The following is a 14,273-nucleotide window of genomic DNA, read 5'->3' on the forward strand; positions in this document are numbered from 1 at the left end:
CAGGCGGGCCTGCTGGAGCCTCCTGTCCTCCCCCCAGGTGATGACAGCAGTGGCTCGGGCAGTGGTGACAGCTGTCCGGACGACCTCTGTGACCGGAGGGTCAGCAAGAAGAGCCCCAGCTCTCGGACGACCCTGACCCACGCCCTCCCCGGCCTGTCGGAGCGGGAGGGCCAGAAGACCTCGGCAGCGAGCTGTCCCCAGGCCCGCGCGTCCCTGCTGCTGCTTCTCCTCCCCCTGGTCCTCTCAGCCTCCAGGCCCACGTGGCGGTAACTGCCCCAGGCCCTAGGGGCCGAGGCCGGGAACTGACTTTGCCGAAACACAAAACAGACGATATTTAATTCTCCTCGGCCTAGAGGCCCCAGGGCAGCACAGGGAGGGACGGTGAGGGACCCCGGCGCTGTAACTGCACTGGGGTAGGGCAAGGGGCGCGGGCCCTCCTGGCCTCACTCCGCCGGCTACCCTGGCTTTTAATTTTGTATGAGGCCCTCAGGTCAGCCAGGAACAGTGTCCCCAAAAGCCATGTATTTCAGGGACCTGGGGGATGCCGGTGGCCACCTCCCGCCTGCCCACCTGCGCCTCCCCCCCCAGCTCCCTGAGCAGTGTCCCGCTGGAGAGCGCGAGTCTGTGCTTTCCTCTCCTGCCTCCTCCCACGGAGAACTTCTGGGCTCCAGGTGTCAGAAACCGAGGCCCACCCCTGGGCGCCTAAGGATCCCCGGGAGGGCATTGGGGTTTCTGCCATCCAGGGTCTAGCAGGGCCTATTGAGATTATGCATGAACCCTTCAGACCCAGCCAGGCCCCCGTGATGCCATGGCCCCCCCAGAGGCCCTCAGCATCAGGGTGAGCTCTAACTGGGAAGGCACCCTGCTGACCAGTGTGTCTGGACCTCATTCTCTCCAAGGACCAGCTGCAAGGGCCCGGGGTGCACAGATGGGCCGCGTGGGCACAGCCTCACCACCTCTGGGCGCTGCTCTTGGCTGACCCTCGTGTGGGGCTGGGGGTGCCGATCCTGGCAGTCCCAGGAGAGTCGGCTGGGCCCTCCACAGACGTGGGCACCCCCTTTGAACATGGGCCCCGCGCCTGCACAGGGCCCTGCGGCTGTGCGGAGGGGCTGCGCACCCATGCTCCTGCCTCTCATCCCCACCAGGCCCAGGGCCCCCCACTCGGGGTGACGCACGTGGGGCTGGAGGCCACACCTGGCCACAGGATGCGGGTGGCTGGTGAAACCTCAGCTCGTCCAGGAGGCCTGGCCCCGAAAGCCAGAGGGCCACCCGAGTCCCTCCTGACCCCGCCAGCTCCTGGGGGCCTGGGGGGCTTTGACAGTTAAGGGCTTTTCCAAACATACATACATTCATAGATGCTTTCCATCTCTTCACACAGAGCTGCTTTTCGGCTCCTCCTCCCAGAGCTTGGAAGGGCTGGGGCTTCCCGGACCTGGGGGCACCCCTGCTCGCTCAGGCTGTCCAGGCCCTCCCCCAGGCCCGGGACCCTCCCTCCCTCCCTCCTGGGCCCTAGCTGCTGTGGGCTCTGGGGAGGGGGCTGGGCCCCGCCAGAGAGGGGCTCCGGCAAGGGGACCCTCGAGGGTCCATGGGATGCTGAGCCACTGTGGCCAGGGACAGCAGTCCTAACCAGCACCGGGGCCCGACAAGGCCACTTAGCACTGCTTTGCCTCGCCTCTCACGCTGGTCAGGGCCCCCAGCCTGTGTCCCACCAGGCAGCGCAGTCCCACGGGCACCCCCACCCTGTAGTAACCCTGCTTGTGCCAGACTGGGGGGCTGGGCCCAGGGCCTCCTTCCCCGTAGGTGAGGGCCAGCTGGACTCTCAGGGGCTCTGGGGCAGTGGTTGCCTGCCGTCCCCACGGGGCCTGCACTGTAGGTCTCTGGAGGGGGCGGCCCCGGCCAGGCGGTGTCAGCTGGTGTCCTATGCTCTTGAGTCCTTGTACGAATAAAAGGTTGGAGAGCTTGTGTGGCTGCCGCGACCCCATCCTGGACAGCTCGGGCAAGGGCGCATCCCTGGGCCGTGAACAGCAGGACACGACGCAGGGCGCGCTGGGAGGTGGGGAGGGGCTTGCGCCCACACTGCGCCCCTGGTCTGCGTCTCCACGCCCCACCTGCTGTCCACTCCTTCCCTGCTCTGGACACACATCCTAATGCATGGCCCAAGAAGCTTCCAGTTCCTGCCAAGTAGCCTCAGAGATGCCCAGGAGGCCAGAGCGTGGGGACCAGTGTGGTTCTGAGGCCAGGCCTGTCTGGACATCCTGATGGTCCAGTCTGTCCCCCGTGCCGAGGAGCCCTGCTGCCTCACCAGAGCAGAGGCTCCTGCCCCCACCGGCCTGCCCTGCCGAGCCGAGTCCCGCACAATACCTGAGACGGAGCTGCCAGCCCCCACACTCACCCCCCAGTGCACTTTGGCCTCGCCAGCGCCCTGGCCTCGTGGGCAGCACATCCATGCAGGGCCCAGGACCGGCTGCCCAGCAGAGCCTGGAGGCCAGCCCGGAAGCAAGAGGTGCTGCAGGGTCACTTTATTTGGGAATTGCGGCCACACTAGTCTGCCTGGTGAACGTTCAATAAAGCCTCTCTGTCCCTGTGGGCCTGAGTGCCGAGGAGCCAGCGGCTGGGACCCCGCTCCCCCAGCACAGGGGTGCTGGGCTGCGTGCCCTGGGAGGGAAAACGCAGCTTCTCCAGGGGTTGCAGCTCCTTGGGGGCCCCTGGCCCCAGCAACGGCCTCCCCTGCAGAGCAGCGACTGTGGGCTCACGGGCCCACCCTTCCTGGAGCCCTGGGATGCGGGGTGGTCGATCTCCTCCCAGGAGGAGGAGGGGGGAAGGCCTCCCTCCCTGGGTGGGCTGGGAGACAGCCTCGACAGCCTCGGGAGTTCACGGAACAGGTGGGTCGCTAGACACTCATTCCTGGTTGTATGTGGAAAAGGAGCTCTTTGGCCGGCCTGGCAGCTTTGGGGTCTCAGGCTTCTGGCTCGCCTTCTTGCCCAGATGGTTTTGGAAGTTCTGTGTGAACGAAGCTGATTCCATTTTCCCTGTGAGGGAAAGAAGGACACAAGTGAGGTGGGCTTCCGGCACAGGCCGGGGGCAGGTGGGGACGGGCCACCCGGCCCACAGCAGACCAGGTGCTGGTCCCAGTTCATCCCTCTTGAGATACCCAGGAAGCTGCAGACTTGCGGACCGGCCCCCCGGCTGGCAGAAGGCAGCTAGCTCCTCGGCGCCTCCTGTGGGCAGGCCGGCGTGGCGCTCGGCGTGCACACTCGTGGGAACGCACACCCTCCTCCCCTCCAGGGGACCGGCGGTCCTTTACCTGGAGACAACCCTCTGTCCAGAAATCGCACGTATCATCAAAGTGCTAGGTCTAGTTCAGGGTAGAGAACAGATTCCCTAGTGAACGTGGAAGGATTGGAACCAGGGGCCTGTGTCCTGCTGGAAACAACATAGGTGGCAAGTCCCCTGTCCGAGCTGTCAAAGGTGGGGGTGAGTCTAGGGCAGGTGACGGGGCACGGACGGGACCCAGTGAAGGGCAACCTTGGTGAAGGGAAACGCTTCTCTCCCTCCCTCGTGTCGCCGAAGATGCAAACAGGACACTTCCCCGTTTGTAGCAGAAGCCCGTTTCCGGGCCCGACCCGGGAAGGCAGAGAAGCGAGCCAGCCAGGAACCTCTCCGGAATCTCCAACTACACAGCACGGCAGCGGGAACCCGACAGGCCGCCCAAGCGAGAGTGAGCAGCGGGGGAAAACACCGGGACGTGTCCGGTGTCGAAGCTCACAGCGATGCTGCCCCTGCAGACGGCACGGCGCGCTGGACAAGGCAAGGAACGTCACAGTCAGCAGCCATCATTGGGCTCCAGAGCGGGGGGGGGGGGGGGGGGCCACACGGCCAAGAAAGCTTTGCTGCAGGGGCTCTGCCCAGAAACCGCCTCCCCAGAGCAGGGGGTTCCGCTGGTCCTCAGGGGGTATCAGGCAGGGCTCCCCCGCCCAGGCAGAGTGAGATGCCCTCGGGAGAAGGAGTCACATATCCCCAGTGGTGGGAACTCAAATTAAAAATTACAGCATGCCAGAAAACACCCACCACCCGAGCCAGAGCCCGAGAACGTCAGGTCCTGGGGCAGCTGGTCTACAGAGTGTTGTGTGGTGTCAGAGACGGAAGCCCTCAGGTTAGAACAAGCCCATTGTTTAAAACAAAACAGGAGACTGGGAAAAGCACCAACTGGAGCTCAGATGAGGACCCTCCCCACACAGGACATGGGGAGCCCCCCTGAGGAGGCGGGGCCCCCACACAAGAGGTGGGGACCACACAAGAGGTGGAGACCCCCCACAAAAAGCAAGGGCCCCCCACAGGATGTGAGGACCTCCATAGGAAGTGAGGGCCCCGCAGGAGATGGGGACACCCCATAGGAAGCAGGGACCCCCCAATAGGAGGCAGGGACCCCCCACAGGAGGTGAGGTCTTCCCCACAGGAAATAAGGACCCCACAGGGGGTGGGGACTCCCCACAGGACGCAGGGATCCCCCAGAGGAGGTGGGCACTGCACAGGACGCAGGGGCCCCCCATAGGAAGTGAGCACCCCACAGGAGGCAGGGATCCCCCAGAGGAGGTGGGCACCACACAGGAGGCGGGGATCCCCCAGAGGAGGTGGGCACCACACAGGAGGCAGGGATCCCCCAGAGGAGGTGGGCACCACACAGGAGGCAGGGATCCCCCAGAGGAGGTGGGCACCCCACAGGAGGCAGGCTGGCAGGAGCTCCATGCCTTCAGCCAGGTGTGGGAGGGGGCCCAGGGAGTTGGCAGTTTCGTAGAAAGGGAAGCCCTCCCAACCTCCACAGGTTGGCAGCCTGAACACAGCCCCCAGACTACAGAAGACCATGCCAGTTTGAGTCCATCTGGAGGAAATTCTGGAAAAGGCAAGTCTGTGGGGAAGGGAGCAGATGAAGAGCTGCCGGGGGGGAGGGGGTGGAGAAGAGCACGTAAGCTAACCGGTGCCGGGCCCTCGACTAGCCACACGGCAAGGATCGAACAGGCCCCCACCTCACACCATCAACAAGAATACTGAGGATGGACTAAGAAGCAAACTGCAGAAAGCCACGTTTACAAGCACAGAAAAGACAGTGGGACAGTAAGACCCGTGGGCACAGCAAGCACTCTGGAGACATGGAGCCACGAGGATGCCGTGGGCAACTGTGGCCACACCGATATTCTGTCCTGCACGCAGACAGACCAGACACGAAAACGCAGGCCGTAGCACACACCAGAGGCTCCTGCCGTCGAGGACAGAGCCATCCCCGCGCAAACATGGGCAGCGATCACGCAGCCACGGAGGCGAATCCCAGACACGGGACTCCAAATGCCCGATAAATAATAAATAGGATGGGGGCCGCCTCGGTGGCGCAGTCGGTTAAGTATTCCGACTCTTGACTTCGGCTCAGGTCGTGGGCTCAGGGTCATGAGATAGAGACCGAGCCCCGCGTTGGGCTCCGCACTCAGCGGGGAGTCTGCTTGGGATTCTCTCTCTTCCTCTCCCTCTGCCCCTGCTCGTGTGTGCACGCGCTCGCACTCTTGCTCTCTCTCTCAAATAAATAAATCTTTAAATAATAAATAGGATAAATAACCACTAGTTACATATGAAAAAGTGCTCAATTTTCCTTGTCATCAGGGAATGCAAAAAGAGACTTTCCAAAGCACTGTGCAGTATATAATCCCACAATGGAAAACAGTCCCACGTGCCTTTTAGGGACACAGGAATGAAAAGCGAAACCATCTAATGGGGTAAGAGTGGAGGGCTAGCTGCACCGCGTTCCAGTTCTTTAACAACCAGGCGTGAGATGAGCGCATCTCAGTGCGGACATCTGTGCGGACAAGTGTCCCACCCAAGTGGTGGCAGGTCCGGGACTCCTCTTATTATTTTGTGGTTTTTTTAAAATGTTCACGGTTGAACCAGATCAGATGCAGGTTTTGCGGGGCTGTGAAGCTTTTAAAGTGTGGGGGAGGGGGGGTTCTTTAAAATAAAAGAACCCAAACCACAAACAGAACTAAGCCGGACACCCTTGCCCGTGGTCAGCCTGCAGCCGTGGCCCAAGGAAGGAGGAAACTCCCCAGGCTCCAAGCATGGGGGTGGGGGTGGGGGTGCCTCCACTCTGTGGCTGGGAAGGAACCCACAGCTCCTGGCCCTATGTTTTCTGTGTCCTGCCTGGGACCCACCTGGCCACCCCACTGCCTGTCTCTCCAGAGGTCACAGAATGCTGGATTCTGGGTGGAACCCTGACAACCACAGGTTCCAGGCCCTGTGGGTCCCTCACCAACATTCCAGACTGACCATCCCTCTCCATCCTGAGCTCATCTCAGGCTGTTCCCCTCTCAGGCACCCCGAATCGCCTCTGTTCCCAGCTTCCTGGGCACCTCCTCCCAAGGCTCCCTTGACCTTACCTGGCCACCCCTCAGGGCGCTGCCTGCTCTCCCAAGAGCCCAGGTATGGAGAGTCCGGGGAGGGGTCGTAGCCACGAGCCTGGTCCCTCCATCTCCCCAGCCCTGGCCCTCCCTTCATGCCCTGAGGACGGGGCTTCCCCTCACAAACACCATCCTTGCCCGGCCTTGTTGGCTCCCCTGATCTAAGTGAAACCCATCAACCCCTCCACACGCCTCCTCCAGAGCGCATCCACCATAGACGCCGCTTGCCCAGTGCCCTGCGGGCTGGCTCCCCAGCCTGAGCCTCCCTCACCCGCCCACTGCCTGGCCCTCTCCCCCCAGTGCCCTCCTGACCTGCTGTTTCTCCACCTGCACTGGGCTCTGCTGTAGGCCAGCTCCCCTAGAGCCACGGGCACTTGCAAGCTCGCCGTGAAGCCACGCATCTGGTCACCCGGCGGCACCCGGCATGTCTGCCGTCCTGCCCTCCACCTGCCCCACCTCACCCGCTCCCCGTGGTGGCCTCCTAGCGCTGGGGAAGGGAGCAGGGCACCTCTTTCCCGGCCCGAGGACCCCAAGAAGCCCGGGCGGGTGGCCGAGTGGAGCCCAGAGGAGCAGGAAGCCGGGAGCAAGGTCAGGGGATGGGTGAGCAAGGTGGCTGTCCGGGCACACTCCCAAGCCAGAGGAAGGGTGGGAGTGGCAGGGAGACAGAAGGTGGGTGAGCTAGTCTCGGAGCACCCTCACAAGCCGACCCCTGAAGAGCTGCCTGGGTGAGCCCCCCGTTAAACTCAGCCCTCCACCTGCTCAGCACTCCCCCTCTATACACGCACGCACACACACACTTGCACACACACACTTGCACACACGAGCACACACACACACTTGCACGCACGGGTGCACACACATGCACACACGAGCATGCACACACACTTGCACACACGCGCATGCACACACACTTGCACACACGAGCACGCACACACACATGCACACACGAGGACACACACACGCACACACGAGCATGCAACACACACAGAAACACATGCACACACGGGCACACACTTGCACACACGAGCACGCACACACACACATGCACACACGAGCACGCACACACACGCACACACACACTTGCACACACAGGCACACACACACACACCCCACGGTCTGGCAGAGCAGAAGGTCCCGCACTCCCGGCTCCCCCTGCCGGTTCTGTGGGCCGTCCCCTCTTCCCACAGCAGGACCAGGGCGACACACTCTCAGCATGCGCTCCATCACTGACGACGTCCACCCCGAGGGCTCTCCCACAGCTTCCTCGAGCCACTGAGCGCATTCCCTGCAGCCTGTCTCCCGCATGCTGGGCATTTCTATGCTGAGCTCTGCCCCTGCCCCAGCAGGCTCTCCCCTGAGCACCCACCCTGCCCACACCACTGCCCGGCTGGCCTCCACTCGTGCCCTCACCGCCCTGATGCTCAGGGCAGAGCCCAGACAAACCTCTGTGCCAGGCCCGCCGCGGCCTTCCGCTCCCAAGGTGTCTAGGCCCTCACAAGTCACCAGGCCCTGCGCTCCGTCCCATCTGAGCACACACCCCCACCACTGTCCTCCCACACCCTCCCAGTCCCAGGGAGGCCAGACCCCCACAACAGTGAGGCCAGAAAGCAGGGGCAGGGAGACAGTTGGTGGCTCGGCGAGGGGCCTGGCCTGGGCACGGTGGGACCCCCATTCTGCAGCAGGGCCTAAGTGACCAGAACTGCCACGTTCACAGGGAGCCAATGGGCTGCGCACACTATGGCCAGAGGAGAAGGGAGGCGGGTCCCCCCAGAGCAGCCGGGACACCTCACGCTCAGAGAGCAGAAGCAGGTAGAGGCGCTCAGCATCCAAAACTTTCCGAGGAGGGAGCTGCGCTCCGCAGCATTCCCCAGGACAGGTGCCCAGGCAGGCACCCCCTTGGTCCACACTCGGGCAGTGCCGGGCCTCCACTCAGACCAGCTGCCCGCGTCGCTCAGGACCTGAGGGGTGGCTGGCTGCTGGCTGGGCTGCACCCTGCTCCGGCTGGAGTCTCCAGGGACCATCGCGGGAGGGAACGGAGGGCACGCAGGACGCACAGTGTGTCTGGCCAGGCCAGCCTCTCCACAGCCCTCCCCCCGCCCCCCCCCAGAACTTGGTACAGAGCAGGGGGTGAGACGCGCACCCCCTCCCGCCCCGATGCACAGCGCCCAGTAAGGGCCGGGGCAGAGGCACCTGGGTTGGTGTATCCTGAAGATACAGGCAGCTGGATTCCTGACGAGCGCCAAGTCCCGGGTGACAGAGAGGCCAGGGCGGGGAGACCGGGACGTGGGGGCACTTCACGCGGAGGGGAAACACACAAAGGCACCACGTGGACTGAACAGCCAGACCAATGCGTTAAAGGAAGTCTAGAGAAAAAGATTTAGGCTGGAATGATGAACTTTGGCGTACCAATCCGTAAATGTAACGCCGGTATCCTTTTAAGAAATCGGCTGGAAGCACCCCACGTAGACACAAGGCTGCCGCGCGGCCCCTGCCGACTACCAGCGAGCCCCGGGTGAAGCAAGAGCCACGGACGTGGGACAGAAACAGGGTCCTACGCGGGCATCCGCAGCGCCTGCCACCCACCCAGACAGCTGGGGCCAGGCGCAGCGCTGCGGAGACCAGGGAAGCCCCGGGCCGCAGGGAGGAGGGGCTGTGCCCCCCCAGGGGTGCGGGGGGAGGCGGGGCTGTGCCCTTCCCCTGCCCCCTCCTCCCCCACAAGCATGCGAGGAGGTGGGCCTGTGCCCTCCTGGTGGGGAGACCCCTCCGTGCCTAGCCTGCGTCCTCACAGCAACAGAGCTCTGCTGGAAACACCGTACCTGTCCTGCTGGAGGCTGGCAAAGGGGGCATTTCTCCCACGGGACAGCTCTCCCTTCTAGAACGCAGACTCCCTCAAGGGGAGAGATCCAGTTATCTTGTCCTCTATGAAATTCAGGTGCCAGAAGCATGGCGGTCAGAGGATAATCGCTCAATGCACCTGTTGACCCAGAAGCTGGAGTGGACTCCACAGCAGCCTTCTGGGAACGGGGGAAGAGCCACAGGAATGGGGGAGCAGACCCAGGTGGGGGCGGGTAGGGGGGCTGGAGCAGGGGGGACAGTGAGCGATGGGTACAGGGAGGACTTTGATGGGACACAAGTGGGTGCAGGAGCAAAGTGGGCTGGCCTCTGGGGGCTGCAGGGACAGAGAGGCGGGCAGGGGCGGTGGTGGCAGGAGGTTCTAGAAGTGACCCGATTGGGCCAAACTTGGAAGGCAGAGCTGAGCAGACTTCCTACAGGGTTGGCCTAAGGAGAGACGGGGAGAGCAGCCAGTGGGGACTCCTCTGTTCAGGAAACCATCAGACTGGACGGGGACAGCACAGCCTTACCTGGAAGCCTCAAGCCACTGAAGATGCCACGTCTCCCGATCACACTAAGCAATTAGGATAGTTACAAAGTGTCAACAGACATTTCTGAACTGGACAAGCCAAATCTACATACAAGTTGAATAAGCACAGACTAACAGTTAGCGCCTTTCACAGGGAAACGGAGCGCTGGCCGGGCTGTCCCGCAGTGGGGACAGTGCATCGGAGGCTGCAGGAGCCACAGCCGGATCGTCCTTGCACCTGCCGCGGGACTTGGTCACCACTAGTCCTGTGGGGAAAGGACAGGACTAGTGGTGCCAGCTGGCTCTCAGATCTCTCACAGTAATTCTGGGCAACTGTAAAATTATAAGCAAAACAATAATGAAGATTGTTTTTAAAATCCGGGCGAACCTTGTATAATCTCGGTCTGGGGACTGCTTCCTAAATCTGCCAGCAAACCAGACCCCGAAACAGGACAGATGGATTTGACAACAGAGTGAAAAACTCCATGGAGCGAAGTTCAAACGGAGAGAAGGTCGGTCCCACGACAGGGAGAGGCAGCAGGGAGGGCGGCAGGGTGTGGGGAGAGCTCCCCGAGGCTGGAAGGGCAGGCGTCTCCAGTAACGGACCCGAGGAAAAACCTCAACGCTGTGTTCCCGCATCCGAGTGTGGAGAGGACTTTCAGCTTGTGCGTGGATCCCCGGAAGACAGGCAGCGCACCTTACTGGCTCATTACCCACCCGGTGTCGCAGCGCGGACGCGCCCCCCAGCCTTACCAGCAAGCGGGCTAAGAAGACAAAACTGATGATGGGAACGCTCCTAAAATCTGAAAATGCAACCTCTGTGAATTCTGCCCAAAGTAAAACTAGGTGGAAGGTGTGTGTGCAGCCCCCTCCGCGAGTGAGCCCTGAAACAGCAGATGCCCAGCGGCCAGGTGGTGGGCGGATGCCTCAGTTCCTTCAGGAAAATGGTAGGACGCACACAGTGCACCGGAAGGTAGGTTAAAGTCACAAAACGAGCCACTTAACTAAAAACAAATGGAGGGACACACGACAACACGCGTGTGCATATGCATGGGGGTGCATGAAGACGCACTCTGTGCACCTGGGCACAGATTAAGATCTAGTGTGTGCAGGTTATCTGTTCCTGAGCAGTAAGACTAGTTTTCATTTTCTTGTGTTTTTTAACAATGGGCGTAGATTGCATGCATAATCAGAATAAAAATAATACTATTTTCATTTGGGGAAAATTACGTTGCAGAAAAATATATCAAAGCATAGAAAGATTCGTGGTTAAGTTTAGAACATACAGATCACGCTCCCACACCCCGAGTGTGGTGCGTGTGGCGCGTGGTGCGTGTGCGTGGTGTGGCGGGTGGTGTGGGAGGGTGTGACGTAGAGCGTGTGTGATGGACGCGGTGTGTGCAGACACACAGATGGGACTGGAAGCACACACACCAAAGTACTGGCAATGGTAACTTCCGGGTTTGGGGATAACTGCCATTTAATCTCTTCTTTCTTTTGTGTGTATACATATAGATCTCTAAACGTCATATAATTAACAGTGTAAGTTCGAAATTAGGAGGTGCTCATTAGGAGCACTTCCTTTCCTAGCGGCTGAGGTAGGAGCCGCCCACACGTCTCTGGGGGCTGCCCCCGGCCCCGGCCCCTCCCCGGGAAGGCCCTCCACAGCCCCGCCAGGGGCAGGACCGGCTGATACAGAGCTGCAGAGCTACACACGGGCTCATTTCTCCTTGTGCCTAGGTGCTCTCCTCACCCCTTTACCTGGGAGCCTCCCCAGCAAGCTTCCCACATAAGGAGCCCCATCTAGACAAGAGACCCAGGAAATCAGGCAAAACCACGGCTGCAGGTGGGGCTGCCTTGACCAGCAAAAAGCGGCCTAGCTGGGGTCCCTGCACAGGCTCAGCACCCCTCCTTTCCCAACCTCCTTTCCCACCTGCCCCGCCCCACCCCCTCCTCCTCCCTGGCCATGCCCACCACCTTCTTGCTCAGGACTGGCACCCCAGTCCTCAATCCTCCCTGCCCCCTTCCTCCCACCTCTCCACGAAAGCACACCCACCACCCATGGCCCACCATCACCACCGTGCAGCACTCCTGACTCAGTCACCCCCACACACCCCTGTCTCAATCACGGCGGATTTTCCTATCCACCGTCCCCACCCCAGAGCCTGCCTGATGCACACAGACACTCGGTAAATGCACGTGGAAGATATGGACACCCCCCCCTTCTGGGGACCAGCAGGGGACCTGGAGCCTTCCAGCAGGAATGCAGATGAGAGCCGGGGCTGGGAGCACCTGGGAAGCCCCAAAACGTCCCCCAGCGGTGCAGGAGTGACCTTCCGGTAGTAGTCTCTAGAGCGAGCTCCAGTCCTGACCCTCATCCTCCCAGCCTTCCCATCAACTGACAGATGCCAGGCACCGATTGGCCAGGGAGACCCTCGGAAGCTCTGGGCTTTGTCTGGGTACGGGCCGGCGGAGCAAGGCAGGGAGGGTTAAACACACACCCAGTGGGGCCACTTTATTGCGAGGTCAGGAGGAAGACGTCATCACGCACAGCCCTGCAGGTGCAGACGTCCTGCACGAGGCCAGCAGCCTGAGGCGCCCCGAGGTGTGGCTGCCAGCAGGTGAGGATCACAGCGGCGGCATGGCCTGCCGCTGGGCCCCCCCCAGGCCTCAGGCATCCGGCTGTTCTGGCCATTGAGATTCCTCCGCCCTCCTGTGCAAGTCCTCCAGGTGGGGCCCTGGAGAAGGAACTGGCAGGGAGGAGGAAGGTGAGGGCCCGGGCTGTCCCCGAGGAGGCACAGGCGCAGGTCCCCTGCAGGAGTGCAGAGGGACCCCACGCCCCCTGTGGGCCCTGCCGGCTCGCTACTGTTCGCTGGTGTCACCTGGAACACAGCGCTCAGCTCTGCGAGCCCCGGGCTCCCGGCTCAGCCCCGTCCTGCCCTGCGTGGCGTCATGCTTGCACACGTGTGGCATGCATGGCAATGACTCCGTCTCTTCAAAGCAGGGGACTCCCAGCCTGGGGTCCCCAAGCCTAGGGAGCCTTGTCCAGACCCACGTACACCCCACAGAGCCCCGCTTCACAGAGGGGCACCGAGAGGACAGTGTTGGAGCTCAGAGAGGAAGGGCTCCAGGGGCAGAGGCCCAAGGGCAGCGGTCAGCCCAGCCTTCCTGTCCCTCCACACCAAGGACAGGCTCTGAGAGAGAGCGAAGCAACACCTGCTCCTCCCCCACCTGCTCAAGTCCCAGGGGACAGCTGTGCACACAGCTTTGCTCACCATTAGCTACCCTCAGAGCAGTGGTGCCCTGGTCCAGAGTCACCACCCACACACCCGCAGCTCCTCCCCAGGTCATCCCAAAGGAGGGGGCATGGGGAGGGTGGGCTGGGAGGAAGCTTCCAGAAGCAGTGCCAAGGCCAAGTGCCCCACGGTCCAGGGAAACCTGTGCCCACCAGGGCCCCCACATATGCAGGGGAGCCCCCCACATGTCCCATGGAGCCCCAGGGATGGTGTCCCGGTTCTGTGGGGCCCAGGCCATGCCCACCTCCAGGGAGCCATGGGCCCATGACATGTAGAGAAGGAGCAGGTGGGCTCAGCGCCCTGTCTGCACAACAGGCCCATCTGGGAATTCCGGAAAGTGGCTGGAACCTGAGAGGTTTCAGGGAATAATGGAGACCTCACGCAGCAGCCCCACAGGCGGGTGCCTACGTCCTCAGACTCGGCAGGCCCCACAGCAGCCAGCCGGGCACGCGGACTCACCGATGACAGACAGGGTGCCGCAGTCCCGCTTGTGGAAGTCGCCCCAGGCTCTGGTCTTGCAGTATTTGCTGCAGGTCAGGATCCCATAGCAGCGGGTGCAGGGCACCAGGCGCACTCCCACCGAGCGGCCGCACTGGGAGCAGAACTTGAAGAAGGGAATCCTGCACAGGAGCCACGTGGGCAGTGAGGCAGGGCCCGCCCTCTGTGCTCCGCCGTCCCCACCGGGGGGGTGAGCGTGCTGGGGCCAGGCCCACCATCCGCCACGCAGGGTGGCCACCCACACATGGACAGAAACCTGAAGTCCCCGCCCATGGATGTCCAGCACAGGGCGATTTTGAACAGGAAACACACTGTGGCCCGGAAGCCACCAAGGCCAGGTAGGGGACGATGCCGTGGCATCAGGGACCCTTCTTGCCACAGTACGGGAGGAGCGGACCCTGGCAGGCACACCCTCGAGCCCTAGGGCCTGTCCCCGCTCGGCACCCCCACCTCACCCACCAGGGTTTCCTGGGCAGGCACCTTCCAGAATGCCCACGGGGATGATCAGGTGCACATTTATGTAAAGGACTGTTCTGGAACAGCAGTGCGGGTGCAGAGCCATGATCCCAGGGAGGGGCTGGGAGGGCCCAGGGCAGTACAGCCCGTGACAGCAGAGATGCCTTCAGGAAGGCGAGCCCGCGCCCAAACCCCACTGGGCCACTCCACAAGCGCACCTGT

The 14,273-nt window shown here is 62.3% G+C and overlaps 2 protein-coding genes across 5 annotated transcripts in view; one reads left to right on the plus strand and one right to left on the minus strand.

Annotated features, from left to right (window-relative positions):
• The window catches only part of GPC1 (glypican 1), a 28,748-nt gene extending 26,788 nt beyond the window's left edge, over positions 1-1,960 (plus strand). For both annotated transcript variants that reach the window (XM_036117605.2, XM_036117606.2), the window contains exon 9: positions 38-1,960. In XM_036117605.2, the coding sequence (XP_035973498.1) occupies positions 38-270 (233 nt within the window). In that variant the 3' untranslated portion in view covers positions 271-1,960. The remainder of the gene's footprint in view (positions 1-37) is intronic.
• Positions 1,961-2,504: 544 nt separating this feature from the next.
• The window catches only part of ANKMY1 (ankyrin repeat and MYND domain containing 1), a 58,204-nt gene continuing 46,435 nt past the window's right edge, over positions 2,505-14,273 (minus strand). For 2 of the 3 annotated variants that reach the window (XM_078071558.1, XM_078071559.1), the window contains exons 17-18: positions 13,557-13,717; positions 2,505-3,029 (exon numbers count right to left, since the gene is read on the minus strand). In XM_078071558.1, coding sequence (XP_077927684.1) covers positions 2,899-3,029; positions 13,557-13,717 — 292 coding nt within the window. In that variant the 3' untranslated portion in view covers positions 2,505-2,898. Of the gene's footprint in view, positions 3,030-12,285; positions 12,552-13,556; positions 13,718-14,273 lie in introns of those variants that run through there. The other variant, XM_078071560.1, reaches the window with a different exon arrangement.

The sequence above is a fragment of the Halichoerus grypus genome, chromosome 4 (assembly GCF_964656455.1).
Source record: "Halichoerus grypus chromosome 4, mHalGry1.hap1.1, whole genome shotgun sequence".
NCBI classification, from domain to species: domain Eukaryota; kingdom Metazoa; phylum Chordata; class Mammalia; order Carnivora; family Phocidae; genus Halichoerus; species Halichoerus grypus.